This window comes from Argopecten irradians, chromosome 2, assembly GCF_041381155.1.
Source record: "Argopecten irradians isolate NY chromosome 2, Ai_NY, whole genome shotgun sequence".
NCBI lineage: Eukaryota > Metazoa > Mollusca > Bivalvia > Pectinida > Pectinidae > Argopecten > Argopecten irradians.
Genome location: NC_091135.1, coordinates 12201744 through 12218895, shown reverse-complemented (window position 1 = coordinate 12218895; position 17152 = coordinate 12201744). Strand labels below are relative to the sequence as shown.

Genomic DNA, 17152 nt, shown 5'->3' with positions numbered 1-17152 from the left:
GAAGGAGCGAATTTTTGACCATGCCAGGATAATCCTTTTAGGAACTACAATGTATGTCAAACTCATCTAAATACAATCTTTACAAATATCGTGTTGAAAATTTTGGAAACATCATGTTTCGGATTGCCTTTCGATTTTAAATATCGTGGATGCATTATGAAAAGTATGTAGTGTTATCTTGTTCGGTAAAGTCGAGAAGGGTTCCGAAAAAAACCATGGCGGTGGAGCTTAAAGTAGGCACAGGAGTTTGACGTTTTGTCAATAACATATATAGTATATAAATAATATATTAAAAAATACCCCTATATACTATATATATGTTTTTATATAGTGTATAGGGTGAATTTATATATATATATATTCATACTATATTACACGAAATTTAAACTCGGTTTCTACAAAGTATGAGACATAACACCTCCAAAGGAGATTGTGGATGAACACAGAGAGTAGATTTTGTGGTATTGACTTGGTTTTTTACATTTAGAGCGGACAGGGAAATGTCTTCCTAGGCCAATTTGGGTATATTTGTTATATATATGTGTTCATAAATGTACCCTTGATATTATAATATACATTGCTTCAGTGATATAGAACTATAAAAAGGACAACAGTTCTACTATGCAAGAAGACACAACATGAATATACCGCAGTCTCCCAAAACACACCACCTCGCACAACATACAAGTAGCACACACACACATACATGGGAGACTGTCCTTACATGACATGACATAGCTGTTAATAGGATGTTAATTAATCAAACAAACAAACAAATATAACTACTGTTGGTTAGAAATTCGTGTCAGGTCCCTGTGTTACATACAAATCTATAACACATCCTGACTTACCCCCACATACAATGTAAATGCTGTTATATGTGTACTATCCTGCGGTCAGGATGCCCAATTCATATGATAATGACATATATATGTGACTTATATAGTCGCTATTGTTGTGGAATGGTTTCATTGATAACTTCCAGTGGTGATGGACATATGTTGTAACACTATATACTGTCAATCAAACCAATTATTATGATGGATTTACATGTGTGGTTACATGTTGGCGGAAGTGTGTTTCACCTGGGGCAATACTGATCACAATAGGACAGGCAACGAGCAAATTACTTTAGACAGAATTGTTAAAGATGCTCCACCGCCGACAAAACGATACTCATTATTTGAAAAATAATTGGTGTTGATATATAAAATAAATCGTGTGTATATATATATGTCTATTTAACACAAAAATATTATTAGATGATTTATTTTGCCTTTGGTATATGCGCAATCAGTGCTTAATTCCATATAGGACATAGTGCCACAGATTTTTTTCGGGATGCAATTTTTTTTTTATCTTGAAGTAAAATGAGAAGCTAAAACTTGAATATGGTGGTAATGGTGTAAAGCAAATAATTTTTTGTAACTGAAGAAAAATACCAATTTGTCTGTTCACGTTTTTCATAGAGAAAAATACTATTTGTCAGCGGTGGAGCATCCTTAACAAAAGTTTCTCAGCTGTTTTGGCTTTAGTAAAGGTACACTATACCATATGAAAAAGGTCCACCCGAATTCTCTCATGGCAAACCTCGTTTAGGGTTCAAATCAAGATTCGCCACCATAACTACATATACATGTTAACGTACGTTCAACATTGATATAAGCATATTATTGACCAGGAAATATAATTGAGGTATCAATGTATCTGGTTTATTATTAGTTTAACGTCCTATTAACAGCCAGGGTCATATAAGGACGATTTGTTAATGGAGGATTTAGTAAAAATGAAATTGTTGAATAATAACTGTGACAATTTCCATAAGTCATTTCCTTTCCAGTTGCTTATTATCTGTATTTCAAAAATAAAAATAATGAAATTGTGAAAAACTCCGGAAAATAACGTCGTGCGATAACCGTAAAAACACCATATATTTCAAAACAAGAAAAACAATTGCTCAATGGAATATTTTTGACAGATATGTGACTTGAATAAACTAAAAATGTTTTGAAATTTCTTTAAATGAATTCAAACATTTTTTGCCATGTCTGGGCATTTATTAATCAGGCTATATTTAGGACGTGGTCAATTTTGGTACTCAAACCTTTTGAAACACAGGGCTTGCTTCAATACTCTCTAATTATAAATATATGCACTGCTAACAAGTAAACATATAGATAAAATTAAATCTGAAGGCATCTGTTTGTCGAATGTCAAGAGAAAAATCTGGATTCAAGCAGACGCTAGGAATTAAATTACAATTATCTTCAAAAAGTGTTCCAGTTTTTGAAGTTCAACGTTAGCTTCAATCTATTACATTTGTAAGCGAATTGACTCTCCACCGTTTTCATATATTACGCAGTAAATCTTGCATATGTTTGGTGTCGTAACCTTATTTTAGGTCATCGGTATGCATTTTCTGATGTTATTAATGTTTTTTAAGAAACCTTTATATTTTGCTCCGGAAAGGTAATGGGCCTTTAATCAAACAAACAAACAAATATAACTACTGTTGGTTAGAAATTCGTGTCAGGTCCCTGTGTTACATACAAATCTATAACACATCCTGACTTACCCCCACATACAATGTAAATGCTGTTATATGTGTACTATCCTGCGGTCAGGATGCCCAATTCATATGATAATGACATATATATGTGACTTATATAGTCGCTATTGTTGTGGAATGGTTTCATTGATAACTTCCAGTGGTGATGGACATATGTTGTAACACTATATACTGTCAATCAAACCAATTATTATGATGGATTTACATGTGTGGTTACATGTTGGCGGAAGTGTGTTTCACCTGGGGCAATACTGATCACAATAGGCCAGGCAACGAGCAAATTACTTTAGACAAAATTGTTAAAGAATGAGTATCGTTTTTGTTCTGTCGGCGGTGGAGCATCTTTGAAAAATATACAGGGTGTCCCAAAATAAAAAAGGTTTTGATAGGCTGAGGAATTTGATCTATATACCATTAGAAAGGTAGTGATCTGCTCTGTACAACGATATATAACAACCTGGAGAAATATCTTTTTGTTAATACTTACATTGAAAATCGAGAGAAAGTCATATTTCGCTAATTTTGCGATTTGTTCAGAAAATCAATAACTTTCAGTTAAAGAAAGGGCGCGAGGTGTCCGCCCTTCTTTTCGATGACATGAGGAATTCTGTCCCTGAAATTCCTTACCACCTCACAATTCTGTAAATCTGCTTCCTGAAGATGAACAACATAGTTGGGTGACATTTACATAACATTTCATTTACTAAAGTAGGGGATTTTCCTACCGCATTGTAGATTTTAATAACTTCAGCCTGAATCTTCATGGTGCTAGAAAGTCATCAAAATGTGACATCATCGATGATGTCATCATTTCTATTATGACGTAATCACACATAATGACAATGTAATCTGTACATTTTTACCCAATTAAGTTAAATTTGGATACTCCTGCTTTCCAAATTATTTTGAATTTTCAAAAAAAAGTTCAGTATTCCAAAATTTATTACCCGTCAAAGTCGGGACGTGTTTTTGGGACACCCCTGTACATGTCTATTTAACACAAAAATATTATTAGATAATTTATTTTGCTTTTGGTGACTGCGCTGTCAGTACTTAAAGAGGTAGTGTAATGTTGAAGCAAACCTTAAATAAAATCATTAATAAACCATAAAAAATACTGAGCCACGAAGAAAAAAATTTTCCGGTGCGTCATTTCACATATACAGGGCGTAAAAGTAACCTCCGTTCAAAAACATACCTTTAGAATCTGTCAACTTTAGGGAATTCCCCTTTTACCGGAAGTGACGTACTGTGAGCAACAGATTGCGTCTGTGACAACACTATGGCTTCTGCTCGATGCGTATCCATTTGACAACATTGTACTATAACTCCTCGCCTCTTTATATTTGACTTTATCTTTTTTACGTACGTATACAGTTTTTATATCCCATATTTTTTCCCTGTAAATGTGATTGAAATGGCAAGTTTTCGCCACAAAGGACGACGGTGTATTGTAGCAGGCTGCAGCAACACCGCAGGTAACGGAGTGTCCGTCCACACTTTCCCGAAGGAAACAAAGACACGAAACGCATGGAAAAGGTTTGTTAAGCTGACAAGGGCCGACTGGGAAGAACCCACGAAGCATAGCGCAATTTGTAGTGAACATTTTACCACATCATGTTTTGCTGTCCAGTTCAACATTAAAGAAAGTTTAGGTTTCGCTTCCAAGAGAAGGCTAAACACTGGGTCAGTGCCATCAATATACCCAAAGAGAGGCCGTGAGAGGCAAGACGACGCACCAGTTCCAGAAAAAAAACCAAGGGGAGCATATGAGAAAAGAAAAATCGCCAGGGTACGTATCTAAATATATAAGCAAGCCTCTGTTTGAGCCAATATTTGAAAAAAAAATCCAAAATTGAAAAAAATATGGAATACATGTATGCCTACATGTTACACTGTATATTGTATATGAAAAGTAAGTGTACATTCTGTATATTGAACAATGGAAGTTTGAATAAACACAATAAAATAACTCGGTTAGTCATGTTTACTTTGTATTGTCAGTACATAATAACTTCTGTTTACACTGGGTTTTCTTTTCTCTGAATTGTAGGTCATGTCAGATTTTCTTGCTGCTGGTCAACAGAACACACCAACATGTACATCAACACCACATGTACCTCTAACTGATAATGACAAAGAGGTATGTTAAATATATCATATATGTATGTAGATAAAAATATAACTTGTTCAGTTGTTGATATCAGTACATACATGTATGTATATATGTAAATATACATATATATATGCATGTATATATACGAGTTGTTAAGATGTCATGACATATTACCACAAGCCACTGTAAAATTAACTTGGTTATATTATTAATTAGTCATGTTTACTTTGTATTGTCAGTTGGTAATAACATCTGTTTACACTGGGTTTTCTTTTCTCTGAATTGTAGGTCATGTCAGATTTTCTTGCTGCTGGTCAACAGAACACACCAACATGTACATCAACACCACATGTACCTCTAACTGATAATGACAAAGAGGTATGTTAAATATATCATATATGTATGTAGATAAAAATATAACTTGTTCAGTTGTTGATATCAGTACATACATGTATGTATATATGTAAATACATATATATATGCATGTATATATACGAGTTGTTAAGATGTCATGACATATTACCACAAGCCACTGGGTTGCGAGTTCGAATCCCATGTGGGGCAGTTTCCAGGTACAAACCACTGGTCGGTGGTTTTTCTGCGGCTACTCCGGCTTCCCTCCATCAACAAACCTGGCACGTCAATGACCCTGGCTGTTAATAGGACGTTAAACTAATAAAACCAAAACCAACCATATGCAAATGATATATTATTTATTTTAGGCCTAGTGTAGCATACCTGTGTAATATTGTCACTGCCAATATGTTTATATTATGATTTTCTTTATTATAACTCATTATTTTTTTCATTAGAATGTAGAACCTGCCTTTTTTCCGAACGACTCCATCAGCGATATCAGCGATGACAAGCCAAAAGTTCAGCTTGTGGACAAAAAAACACAGGTTAAAATAAAAATCAGGACCAAAGAAAAAGGTATGTTTGTAGTTACATAACACATATACTAATGTAAATAATTTAGTTTTTAAACTTTCTGATGACTGTAATCTAATGCTTATAAGGCATTTGATATGGATCTCATAAATTCTTATCGAATTATATATTACCAGTAAAGAAATTTGAAAGCTTCTCTTAGAATACTGTATTATACATGATAAGTGATTTCAGTGCTCGTTAAACTATTTCGCATTACCACTTACAAATGTAAGCTTATGTCTGATATGTACCACATAATAATATTAATCATATATCTATTTTGTTTTGACACACAACACATGGACTTAGTATTATTTTGTACACCAGCTCTTGCAATTGATTTTACAAAGATATAAGAAAAAAGACAATTAAGAATGTTTACATCTGTTTTCCTTTAGGTATAGGTGTTGACATCTCACCATGTATAAGAAGTATAGGTATACAGTGTGATCTGTTGCCCAGTGAGCCAAGGGGAAAAGTTACTGATCCGGAGCCTCCTATTCCTGCACCAGAAAGTCCTGTAATATCAGTTGTGGATAGTGAAGACACCCTTAGCTATTTATCTGATGAAGATGCGTCTCTCTATCAACCATCTTTGTCAGATAACTCATCAGACAGTGACATTGATAGCCAGTGAGTATGTAATTAGAAAGAAAATATAATTTGTACAAAATAACATTGTGTCATTGAAACCAATATTATAAATTTACATTGTTGTTTCTTTATATGAATACAAAAACAAATATTTTACAAAAGATACTCTATGAAGATACAGTATGAGCTTATGTCATGACGTCGTCCATCATCCGGTCGTCTGTCAACATTTCCTTTAAAGGCCCACTACCTTTCCGCAGTAAAACATAAAGGTTTCGTAGAAAACATTTATAACATCAGAAAATATGGCCGATGGCATAAGATGAGGTAACAACACCAAACAGATTGCATGATTTCATCCGTAATAAATGAAAACAGAGGAGAGTCATTTCGCTGTTTTGCCGTCTGGCGCAGTAATAGTCCCCCACCGTCGGTATTTAGGACGACGGGGGGAAACATAAAACGACTCGCGTTATGAATATTAACATTTTATTTATTTTAATAGAATTGTTAAGAAGGTGATGATATATGTGCAGTATTAACGGTAAGTTAATAACTTTTGTGAATCTTCAAAATTATCGGTCTCGTTTTACATTCCCATTTTAATAATTATAAGCCGTTTCGGAAAGGTAGTGGGCCTTTAAATAGCTACCAGTCATAGAGTTCTACATAGATTGTAACCAAATTTGGCCAGAACCATCCTTGGGGAAAGGAGAACAGAGTTTGTATAAATTTTGACTCTGAATCCAGGTGAGCAATACAGACCCTCTGGGCCTCTTGTTTACGAATACCATTATGCTGGTTAATAATTTCGGAAGAGTTAGCTCCCATTGTACGATAATGTTGGTACAATGTTATTAATAGCTCCCATTGTACAATGATATTGGTATGATGTCACAATCATTACCTACCCATAAGAACAGATAACTCTGTAATGTGCAAATTTACACAAATTACAGTAATGTAACAGCCAGAGTCATTTAGTAAGGATGTGTCAGGTTTAGGGATGGAGGAATTTTATACTGAAAAAATATACTGTAGCTTAACAAAAATGTCTGTTCACAGTTTATAACTTTTAGAAATAAATTTTCTTTTCTTTTGTGTTTTAGTGAGGACTTTCCCAGTGGACCATCAGGTGAACGAAAATTCATAGTCTGTGAGTCCAACCTGATGGAACTTTTCCAGGTGTGTCGATTCTGTGGGAATGAAGCTCATGGGGAGATAAAACATGTTATGGGTACTTTAGTGAAAATTGAGACTGTTTGCGCTTCATGTACATTCCCTACATACTGGTACAGTCAGCCATTTGTTGGGGCTATTCCATCTGTGAATTTAGCTATGTCAGCAAGCATCCTATTCTCTGGAGCAATTCCAACAAAAGCACTCCGAATGTTTCAGTTTATGAACATTTCTCATGTAAGTAAAGAAACCTTCATGTTACACCAGAAAAACTACCTTTTTCCTGCAATCAGCTTCTGCTGGAACAGTCACCAGTCCCGTTATGTGCAGAATGCCTTGGCACGAGGTACACCATTGGTGTTAGGAGGTGATGGCCGTGCTGACACACCAGGACATAGTGCCAAGTATGGGTCATATGGCTTGATGGACCTTCAAGATGGTGTTGTAATAGACATCCAGTTAGTACAGGTATGTTTTTATCTATAAGTGCCATGAAAAGTTATAAACATGACTTCTGTATAATTTACTTTTTTATTTGTCTTCTTCGTGTACAGGTGAAAAACTGTAGTTATTTAGACGCTCCAAAAAACAATCCTGTCCAAAGTTCAGGATGCATGCCAAAGTCAGTAATATTAACTATAAAAAAACCTTACAATTCAACTAAATTCAATTTCCCATTCAAATGTGCCAAGGTTATCAGATGACCATTTAGACCCTTGGTCCTCTTATTCAATATAAACTTATTTTAATTTCTTAAAAATATAACATACAGTTGTATTATTGATATGTTTCAGAGTAACGAGGTAAAAAGTAGCAACAATATGGAGAAAGAGGGTTTAGTCCGGGCTATGAGTGTGTTGAAGGAGAGAGGATTGAGTGTTGGTGCCCTGGTAACAGACAGGCACCTACAGATTCAAAAGTGGGTTAGAGAGAATATGCCAACAACTGACCATTACTATGATGTCTGGCATGTAGCAAAGGGTGAGTATAATGACATGATGAATTTTAATGATTGTTTGCCTTATGTTTAAAGTAACACGTAAAGTTGTCATGTAATGAGAGGATTCTAACCAAATAAAGAAATATCAATTGATTTATTCTTGATAAACTTTTAAGTTTGAATTTGGAAGGTTGCCATTGTATTGATTAATATATATTCATATGTTTCTACATATATCTATATGGATTAATTTATCACTCCCTACCATACCTGCTTAAATTAAAATGATTTAGCATCCATGACCACTTTCATTTTAGGTCTCAAGAAAAAACTTTGTTCTCTGGCAAAGGAGAAAGACTGTGGAGAGGTGACAGACTGGATAAAGTCCTTAACAAACCACCTGTATTGGTGCGCTGCGTCAACACCACCTGGTGAGGGTAATATAATGTGGGCCAAGTGGGTTTCTCTGGAAAACCACATCCAAAACATCCATCATGGTCATGGAAATTTATTTCCTGACTGTGCTCATCCAGACATGGACCCAGAAGTCAGAAGAAGGAAAAAATGGCTGAAACCAGGTATTTTTTTAAATGGTTGAATAATAATGTACATGGTATTGATTCAGTAGTACCATTGTTTCCTACTATTGTAGTCCCTATGATTGTGAACAATTTCAACATGTTTAATTTTTTTTTTTTAATTTCTTTCCATGAAACCGTTTGTAGGACATAGTGAAATCCATAATTCTTGTCTTGTCACATCTTATATTCTAAGTTCATTTCTTGCTCACAAACATTTCTAGTTTATTAATTCATTTTTGTGTTATTTAAAAATATATTTGTATTCATAGGAACCAAAGCATGTGAAAAAGTTGGTGACCTCATCACTTCCAGACAGATGAAGAGAGATATCCCCAAACTGTCACCAGAATTCCAGACATCTGAAATTGAGGCATATCACAGCACCATTAACCATTTTGCCCCCAAAATGATTGGTTTTTCATATCATGGCATGTATTGCAGGTAAAATATTTCAAAGCAATTTCATTACAATATCAACAAGATAATCAAAGGATCTTGCCTTTTAACCAGTATATTTTCTTTCTTATATCATCTGTTTACATAACTTCCATGGTCTCGACTATTCTGTATTTGCATATTACAGAGTTATCTGCCCTTGCAGGTAGGTATTGATTGTGTTGACAACTCTGTAATATGCAATGGCAGAATAAATAACTGTATATACTATACCAGATAAGGTAGTTTTTTCACTTATTGAATACACCTGTGTAATTTTGTATTTATGTTTTGGTTTGTTAATCACTTCATCTAAATTTTTATAGCTATTACCTATGAATTACAGGTTGCTGCTAGCTGCTATGCATTTTAATGAGAATTCCGGAAGAGAACAGAGTCTGACCAAAGAAGGCATTCCAAAATACAATATTGTCTACCCCAAATATAAGAAAGGAGAACACACGATCCGACAAATGAAAATTGACCAATCATTTCGTAAGTTATATGATCATGTTCATAAACAACAACAAATATCTTAATTTTTTTGTCCCCAAAAGAATCACAAATGTGTTAATATTTAGTATTGTTAGCATCAATATTGGATAAAGTAATAAAGATCAATGTAGACTACTGTTTGAACTTCACCGATTTGAAATAAATGAAAATATTAACATATCTTGACATGACTAATACAGTTTGTTTTATATTTTGAATTTGAAAAGATGTCCATTTTTACCTATATATTTCTCAGACTATGTAGAGAACTTGATGAGCGTCACAACGCAGATAACGAAGAAAGTGCGGATGCACAACAACAACAGCATCAGACTGCCAACATCTGTGCCAGCTCCATTGTGTTCTGACTATTTACATCCAGACAAAGAGGAGGCTATCTCTTCATTTTCATCACGGTTTGCCAGGAAGGAGACAAGTGCATAAGGCGGCATTGTTTCTGGACAGTATGACAATATACTGGGTAGTTTGAAAAAGGACAACCATGTTTTTACATTGAATTCTTTTTAATTTGTTTTCTTTCTACATACATGTAGAAGATACCCGGGTCTTTTTGGTAAAGACAGTTCTTGTTTCTGTTGGCTGGATTTCGTATATAACTCATATTTCTGTAGGCTCACCTGCAAAATAAATATTTAAGTTAAGCTACATACCTACACCAGATAATGTCAAAAGTTTAATTATTAAGATAAACATTGATTTTAAAGTGTAATATAAAGCCAATACTATAAACTGGTACTATAAACTGGTCTAGTTTAAATTCCAGAACTAAAAAATTAAGAACTGTATAGGAAAGTTTTATTTAATCAGTTCAATAATGATTAGTTTTAATTCAATTCACTTACCAGACTCTTTAAATCCTGTATATGTAGGAGAAGGGAATTTCTGATGTATAACATTAACTACACAAGATGGCAATGGTACCCTCACTCTCCTGCCCAAATATCCCCAGCACCATCTGACAAATTGTCTGTAGGATGTGTATCTGTTGCGTCTGCAAAGAGAAAAAATGTGAAATTTAAAATACTGTGTTAAAGTTATTTTTGAATTTTTTTTTATTCTGTCATATGATAATGCCTATGATTTGTTAATTGTCCTAGTAACCTGAAAATATTGCACAACTAAAAGAGTGTTTTGAAACAGTATGTTCTGTTTTTAAAGGTAAAGGTTATAAATATTGCAGTTAATATTGCTGTGATTGTTATATTTGGGATTTGTTTATTTCATTTGCTGTAATACAGGGTATGATACCTTAGTTGACCCAGTAAGCTCCCCCATTCCTATAAACACCCCTCCCTCTTTTATATAGGCTTCAATTTCACTTACTTGGAATTAAATGCAGACTGAAAATATAAATACTTTGTTGGTTTTCTTACTGATTTCTTCTGAAAATTGATTTATGGCTTAATTTGTAGAATAATGTTATGAAAGGCAAGCTAAGTCCAAATTTGTTTCTATTACTAGCGCCCCCTGAGTTTCTTCAATTTTTTGCGCTTTTATTGGGTCGAATACGGTAATCACTCAATCTCTGTATAAGTTTAAAAAAAAATGTTGAATATAAAAGTTAAAAAAAATTATGACATCGAAATATAAAGGTCATATTATTTATTTGCATTATATTAAAATGATGATTATTTACTGTTCATCTGTCTTATGTTGTCCTCCATATTGCTGCTGGTATTGGTAGTATGCCGTTTCCAATACATAAACGTTGAGGCAAACTGGGTTAAAGCCTGGATGGTCTAGAATGCACTTCAGGTCGTTTTCTTCAAGTTCGACATCTTCCATTTTCTGTGATATCCTCTCTATCTCCCTGCAACACCGGCTCTCTGCTGCAGTTGGCATGGCCACACAGTTTCCACATCTGCACCTACAAGTTACAACAATTATAGATTATATGATTTCATGATCTTACAATGGCTACAATGGTGTACATGCCATTTATCACATAAATGGCCCACCCAGCCAGCCCATGTCATAAATATCGTAAGACACACATATAATAACACGATTAGGATGTCACAGGTATAGTTACGTCATAATAAATGAATAAACAAATGTTAGCATGTACACCAGACATCTATCTGTCATATTGCCTAAGTCTGGTCTTGGGGCCAAAGTATCTTGCTGATGCAGATTCACACATGGTGAAATTGAAAGATATACAATAATATACCACAAGCCTTTAGGCATATATATGGATTTTCCATAAGATGACTGCACAGATATATAGTACAATACATGCACGTAGTCTACATCTACATATGATATGTACATGTATATATTGTATAAATGAAGATGTGGTGTAATCTATGAAGTACAAAAATGCTATAGAAATGCCCAGTTCAGAGGTACATTAAACTACTATTAGACCTACAGCACCGCGCTTGTACGTGTACAATGTACATTATCTGGTCTAGTAGAAGACTAGGATAAAAACAATTAAGATATGTAGTGGCCAACAATTACTCAACATATATATATATATATAATAAATCACAGAACTAACATTACAAAGATGTACTTATAAGTGAAGCATTTTCGTAATGTTTCTTGTTAGTTATAAAAGTAGGTGGCCTATAGTTATTTTGTGTCTAATATACGGTAATTACATACTTTAAAATCAATTTACATACGTCCCAATATCACAGCTTTACGTAACTTACGTTTCTACTTCAAACTCGATAGGCCTATGAAAGTAAAACAGAAATTGGCCTACCATTCCGTGTTCAGGAGTCGGGCCTGGTCAGCTTGAACCATGTTTGGCACAACGTCGTTGTTCTGTTCATGATCATAATCTCCTTCTATGTCTCGTTCTGGCTCGAACTGATATGGTAGGATATCTGCTTGACTAGTTGATTCCACGTCTGTTAATTCTATCTCGCCTGAATCATCAGAAAAACTTTCCATTGCGTCGCTCTCACTGCTGTGATCGGACATCTTGAAATAAACCCGGCGGAATGTTGCTCATATGACGTCACGATACTTCCGGTTTTACTTCGAAGCCAAACCGGAAGTTGCGTTGATTGTTTTTCAAACAGGTGCAAATGGGCAAATTTCGATCTTGAATATCTCGAAGATTTCTGGATCGATTTTCATAATATTTTTTTTTGTTTTTGTTGGATTAAAATTTTCTTTCAGAATAAATGAAGGAACATTTCCATTACACTACCTCTTTAATTCCATATAGAACAAAGTGCCACGGAATTTTTTCGGGATGCAATTTATTATTTTTATTTTGAAGTAAAATGAGAAGCTCAAATTTTAATATGGTGGTAATGGTGTAAATTAAATAACTTTTATTACTGAAGAAAAATACCAATTTGTCTGTTCATGTTTTTCACAGAGAAAAATACTATTTGTCCGCGCTGGAGCATCCTTAACAAAAGTTTCTCAGCTGTTTTGGCTTTAGTAAAGGTACACCATACCATATAAAAAAGGTCCACCCGAATTCTCTCATGGCAAACCTCGTTTAGGGTTCAAATCAAGATTCGGCAACATAACTACATATACATGTTAACGTACGTTCAACATTGATATAAGCATATTATTGGTCAGGAAATATAATTGAGGTAACAAATGTATCTGGTTTATTATTAGTTTAACGTCCTATTAACAGCCAGGGTCGTATAAGGACGATTTGTTAATGGAGGATTTAGTAAAAATGAAATTGTTGAATAATAACTGTGACAATTTCCATAAGTCATTTTCTTTCCAGTTGCTTATATTCTGTATTTAAAAATAAAAATAATAATGAAAATGTGAAAAACTCCGAAAAATAACGTCGTGCGATAACCGTAAAAACACCATATATTTCAAAACAAGAAAAACAATTGCTCAATGGAATATTTTTGACAGATATGTGACTTGAATAAACTAAAAATGTTTTGAAATTTCTTTAAATGAATTCAAACATTTTTTGCCATGTCTGGGCATTTATTAATCAGGCTATATTTAGGACGTGGTCAATTTTGGTACTCAAACCTTTTGAAACACAGGGCTTGCTTCAATACTCTCTAATTATAAATATATGCACTGCTAACAAGTAAACATATAGATAAAATTAAATCTGAAGGCATCTGTTTGTCGAATGTCAAGAGAAAAATCTGGATTCAAGCAGACGCTAGGAATTAAATTACAATTATCTTCAAAAGTGTTCCAGTTTTTGAAGTTCAACGTTATATAGCTTCAATCTTTTACATTTGTAAGTAGTTCGATGGATATAGAAACAAGCAGCATTTTTACACACTGTCTGTAAACTTCTAGGTATTAAATATAATTTCTAAAAAAAGCAAATAATGAAAAATTTAAATCGGTTCAAAATTATTAAAAGATTGGTCATTTAGAAATGTATCTTTTATGGGAAAAACAACCATTGTTAGGAGTCGGCTTTTCCTGTTTTCATTCAAACATTGACGGTCCTTCCTGACCCACCCTCACATGTTATTAATGATTTTTTGTTTAAATTTCATGTGAGATGGAAAGCCAGATTATTTTAAGGAATGCTACTTACAATGATTACATAAATGGAGGTTTACGCCTACCACATATTTTGGCTTTTTGCCAAGCTTGGTGGGATAAAGAATATTGTTGATCCATTTAATCATTCGGGATGGGAGACATTACTTATAGACAAATTAGAATGTGTTGGCGGAAATAAAATTAAAAATGTTCAAACTGACTAAATTGTTTGATATAGCATTTTATTGAGGAAATAACGAACAGAGAGAAACGGAGAGAGACGGGGGATAAAAAGACATATACATCAGTTTTAGACGTGTGCACTGGGTCTAGTAATTGGTATCAACACGTTGAACAGAGACGTCACAATAATCAAAATGCAATGTTTCATAGCTCAGTATATGAAGGGAGATAACCATCGTTCTTTGACAGCTGTAAACTAAACTGAGTTGTCTTACCTTGACGATGTTATAAGAATAATAATTTCCTTTTGGCCGCACATCTGCTGATGTTTAGGTACATATACAAGATACAATAATTTTTTATTTAACGTCGTATATTGAGTAACAAACAGCATAAGCTCTGTAGAGTTACCATTGCGACAAATCATATACACTGCAGCATGCGGGTAAGTAAAGCAAGCATGTGCAACAAAAGAATGTTTAAAGACAAAAAGATGGACATTATGAGTATCACAGAAATGCAAATAAAATAAAAGTTTAGGATAATAATAAATACTAGTAAATCACACATGTATTGCTAAACAAAAGAGAGTGTATTGTACATAAATGCTTTAATAATATAGCAAAGTGTAAAAAAAATGATAATATATATACTTAAAAGGGATAGACTAAGCAGTCAATATTATGTAGTAAAAATTGAACCTAGAAATTATTAGATAAAATATGCTGCATATTATTAAGAGCTGATATTCTCAAGCATACACAAATACACAAGATTAATAAGCTAAAAGATTTTATTACCACATTCTTTATTCCCCAGACATACATGTATCTCTATCAGTTGAAGGCTGCCAAGGTTGGGGCCTTGGGGACAGCCTTCATATATAAATAATGTCCCCTCACAGTGGGGCTCTCACACATCACACATATCAAAACACCATCAAAACAATATTATCTATGTAATTTTTCTATCCCCATCAATAATATATTCATCAATAGTCTAATAAGCTAAAAGATAACAAAAACATATATATAGGGTGCAGCACACCATATACATGTAATAGCTAAATAAAATTAAGAGATGAAAAGAAAAACTACAGCAAAAGGGAGAGAACTCAAGTAAAAATTCTTTACCAGTCGCTCTGGAACAAAGACTAGAAGAAGCAAGTGACTGGACAGTGGGCAGCCCTACCTACTGCAGGGGTGTTCTCTGAGCGCCAACATATTTATCAACAATAGGTAGGCGTTGTTTTAGGAAACAATGGGAAGGCAATTATATACTGTATCATATAAGCTGTCTTTATTTTCACCTGTAAAATCATCTGAGATTTACCTGTATCTCACTATCATAGGTAACATTTTTTTTAATTGAAAAAGAAATGAATTGAGGTAACAGTGGTGGGTTTTGGAAAATAATTCCTTCAATATATTCCTTACAATATACGTGTTATGTAGAAAATCATTAATTAAAGTTAATCTGTGCTTTAATATACGTATAATTATATATATTGTAAATGCTAAGAATTAATAAGGAGCTCCATGCAGATTATTAAGAACAATGCATTTTGGGTTCCAGGTGAATATTTTGTATTTTTTCAAATCATATCTCAATTTTATCAGAAAAACAAGTTTATTGAACAGTGTATATTTTAATGTAACAGTGTTCTGCATTAGTCCTGGCCTAAAAGATAAACACAGACAATTACTGGGAATAGCTCCCACAATTACACAGGTTGCCGTCCAAGGTGTAAAGCAGTCTGCAGAACATCCCATGCATCATTAGTTAGGCTGTTCCACACCCGGGCCGCCTCAAACCTGAATGTACCCGTGGTATGATGGCAGTCTGGTGCCTATTGCTGAGGTAACTGCTGATGAACTCAGAAGCAGGTTGATCAAACCCAGCTTTCCCAGCAACAATCCATGAGGAATGCAGTCGAAGGCCTTAGTTAAGTCCATAAGGATTGCTCCTATATGATTTCCATTTTCCAAGGTCCGACACCAATCCTCAATGAGGCACAGCAGAGTAAGTAGACTGACACACAAAGCCCCGCCTGAAAGCCGCCAAGTAGGAATTAAAGACGGTGTTACAGAAAGCTTCAAGCTGGTTGTGAATGATTTTTTTTTCAAATATTTTTAGATATTGCAGGTAAATACCGATAAGGCGATAATTTTCTTTGCTAAGGGGGTCATTCTTTTTTAATATTGGGATAACGTGAGCTGCTTTTAGGGAATTTGGGAATTTAGTAACATCCAAACGGTAATTTAAATATTTACACACAGTTTTCTAGATCATCACATCATCAGCTTCATGCCATCAAGTCCAACTGACTTATTTGTGTTTTGAAATTGTTGATTTGACCTGATTTTGTTCTATATGTGTAAAAGAAAATGTATGTGTTCGGTACTTACGTCATAATTATCTAAAACTTACTAAACTAAACTAAAGTGACATAGTTTTGATTTCAAGTGTCAAAGTCCCTTTTCTTCAATAGATCTGATAGTCGTTCTCAAAGCGACTGTATCCCTAACTAGAGGTATGGTCTTCGATCTATTTTTAAGCGACGGTAAGCAAAGGACAAGAGCAGACTATCAAAAGATGACAAATCTATCTTGGAGTGGAAAAAATAAGTGATAAGGATAGAAAAGAGG

General features: G+C 34.1%; 2 protein-coding genes across 2 annotated transcripts; one reads left to right on the top strand and one right to left on the bottom strand.

Annotated features, from left to right (window-relative positions):
* Window positions 1-3627: 3627 nt before the first annotated feature.
* On the top strand, window positions 3628-11503 carry LOC138314479 (uncharacterized). The gene is made up of 11 exons (XM_069254836.1): window positions 3628-4361; window positions 4623-4712; window positions 4974-5063; window positions 5498-5618; window positions 6017-6251; window positions 7322-7859; window positions 8186-8372; window positions 8649-8909; window positions 9182-9353; window positions 9694-9842; window positions 10099-11503. Exons 1-11 carry the CDS (start codon window positions 3987-3989, stop codon window positions 10284-10286), a joined length of 2406 nt encoding a protein of 801 aa, XP_069110937.1. The 5' UTR covers window positions 3628-3986; the 3' UTR covers window positions 10287-11503.
* LOC138314480 (uncharacterized) lies at window positions 10341-13030 on the bottom strand. Its single transcript, XM_069254838.1, has 4 exons — window positions 12580-13030; window positions 11500-11730; window positions 10706-10854; window positions 10341-10480 (listed from the first exon to the last, which is right to left on the bottom strand). The coding sequence occupies exons 1-4, from the start codon at window positions 12798-12800 to the stop codon at window positions 10461-10463; spliced, it is 621 nt and encodes a 206-aa protein (XP_069110939.1). The 5' UTR covers window positions 12801-13030; the 3' UTR covers window positions 10341-10460.
* Window positions 13031-17152: the final 4122 nt, after the last annotated feature.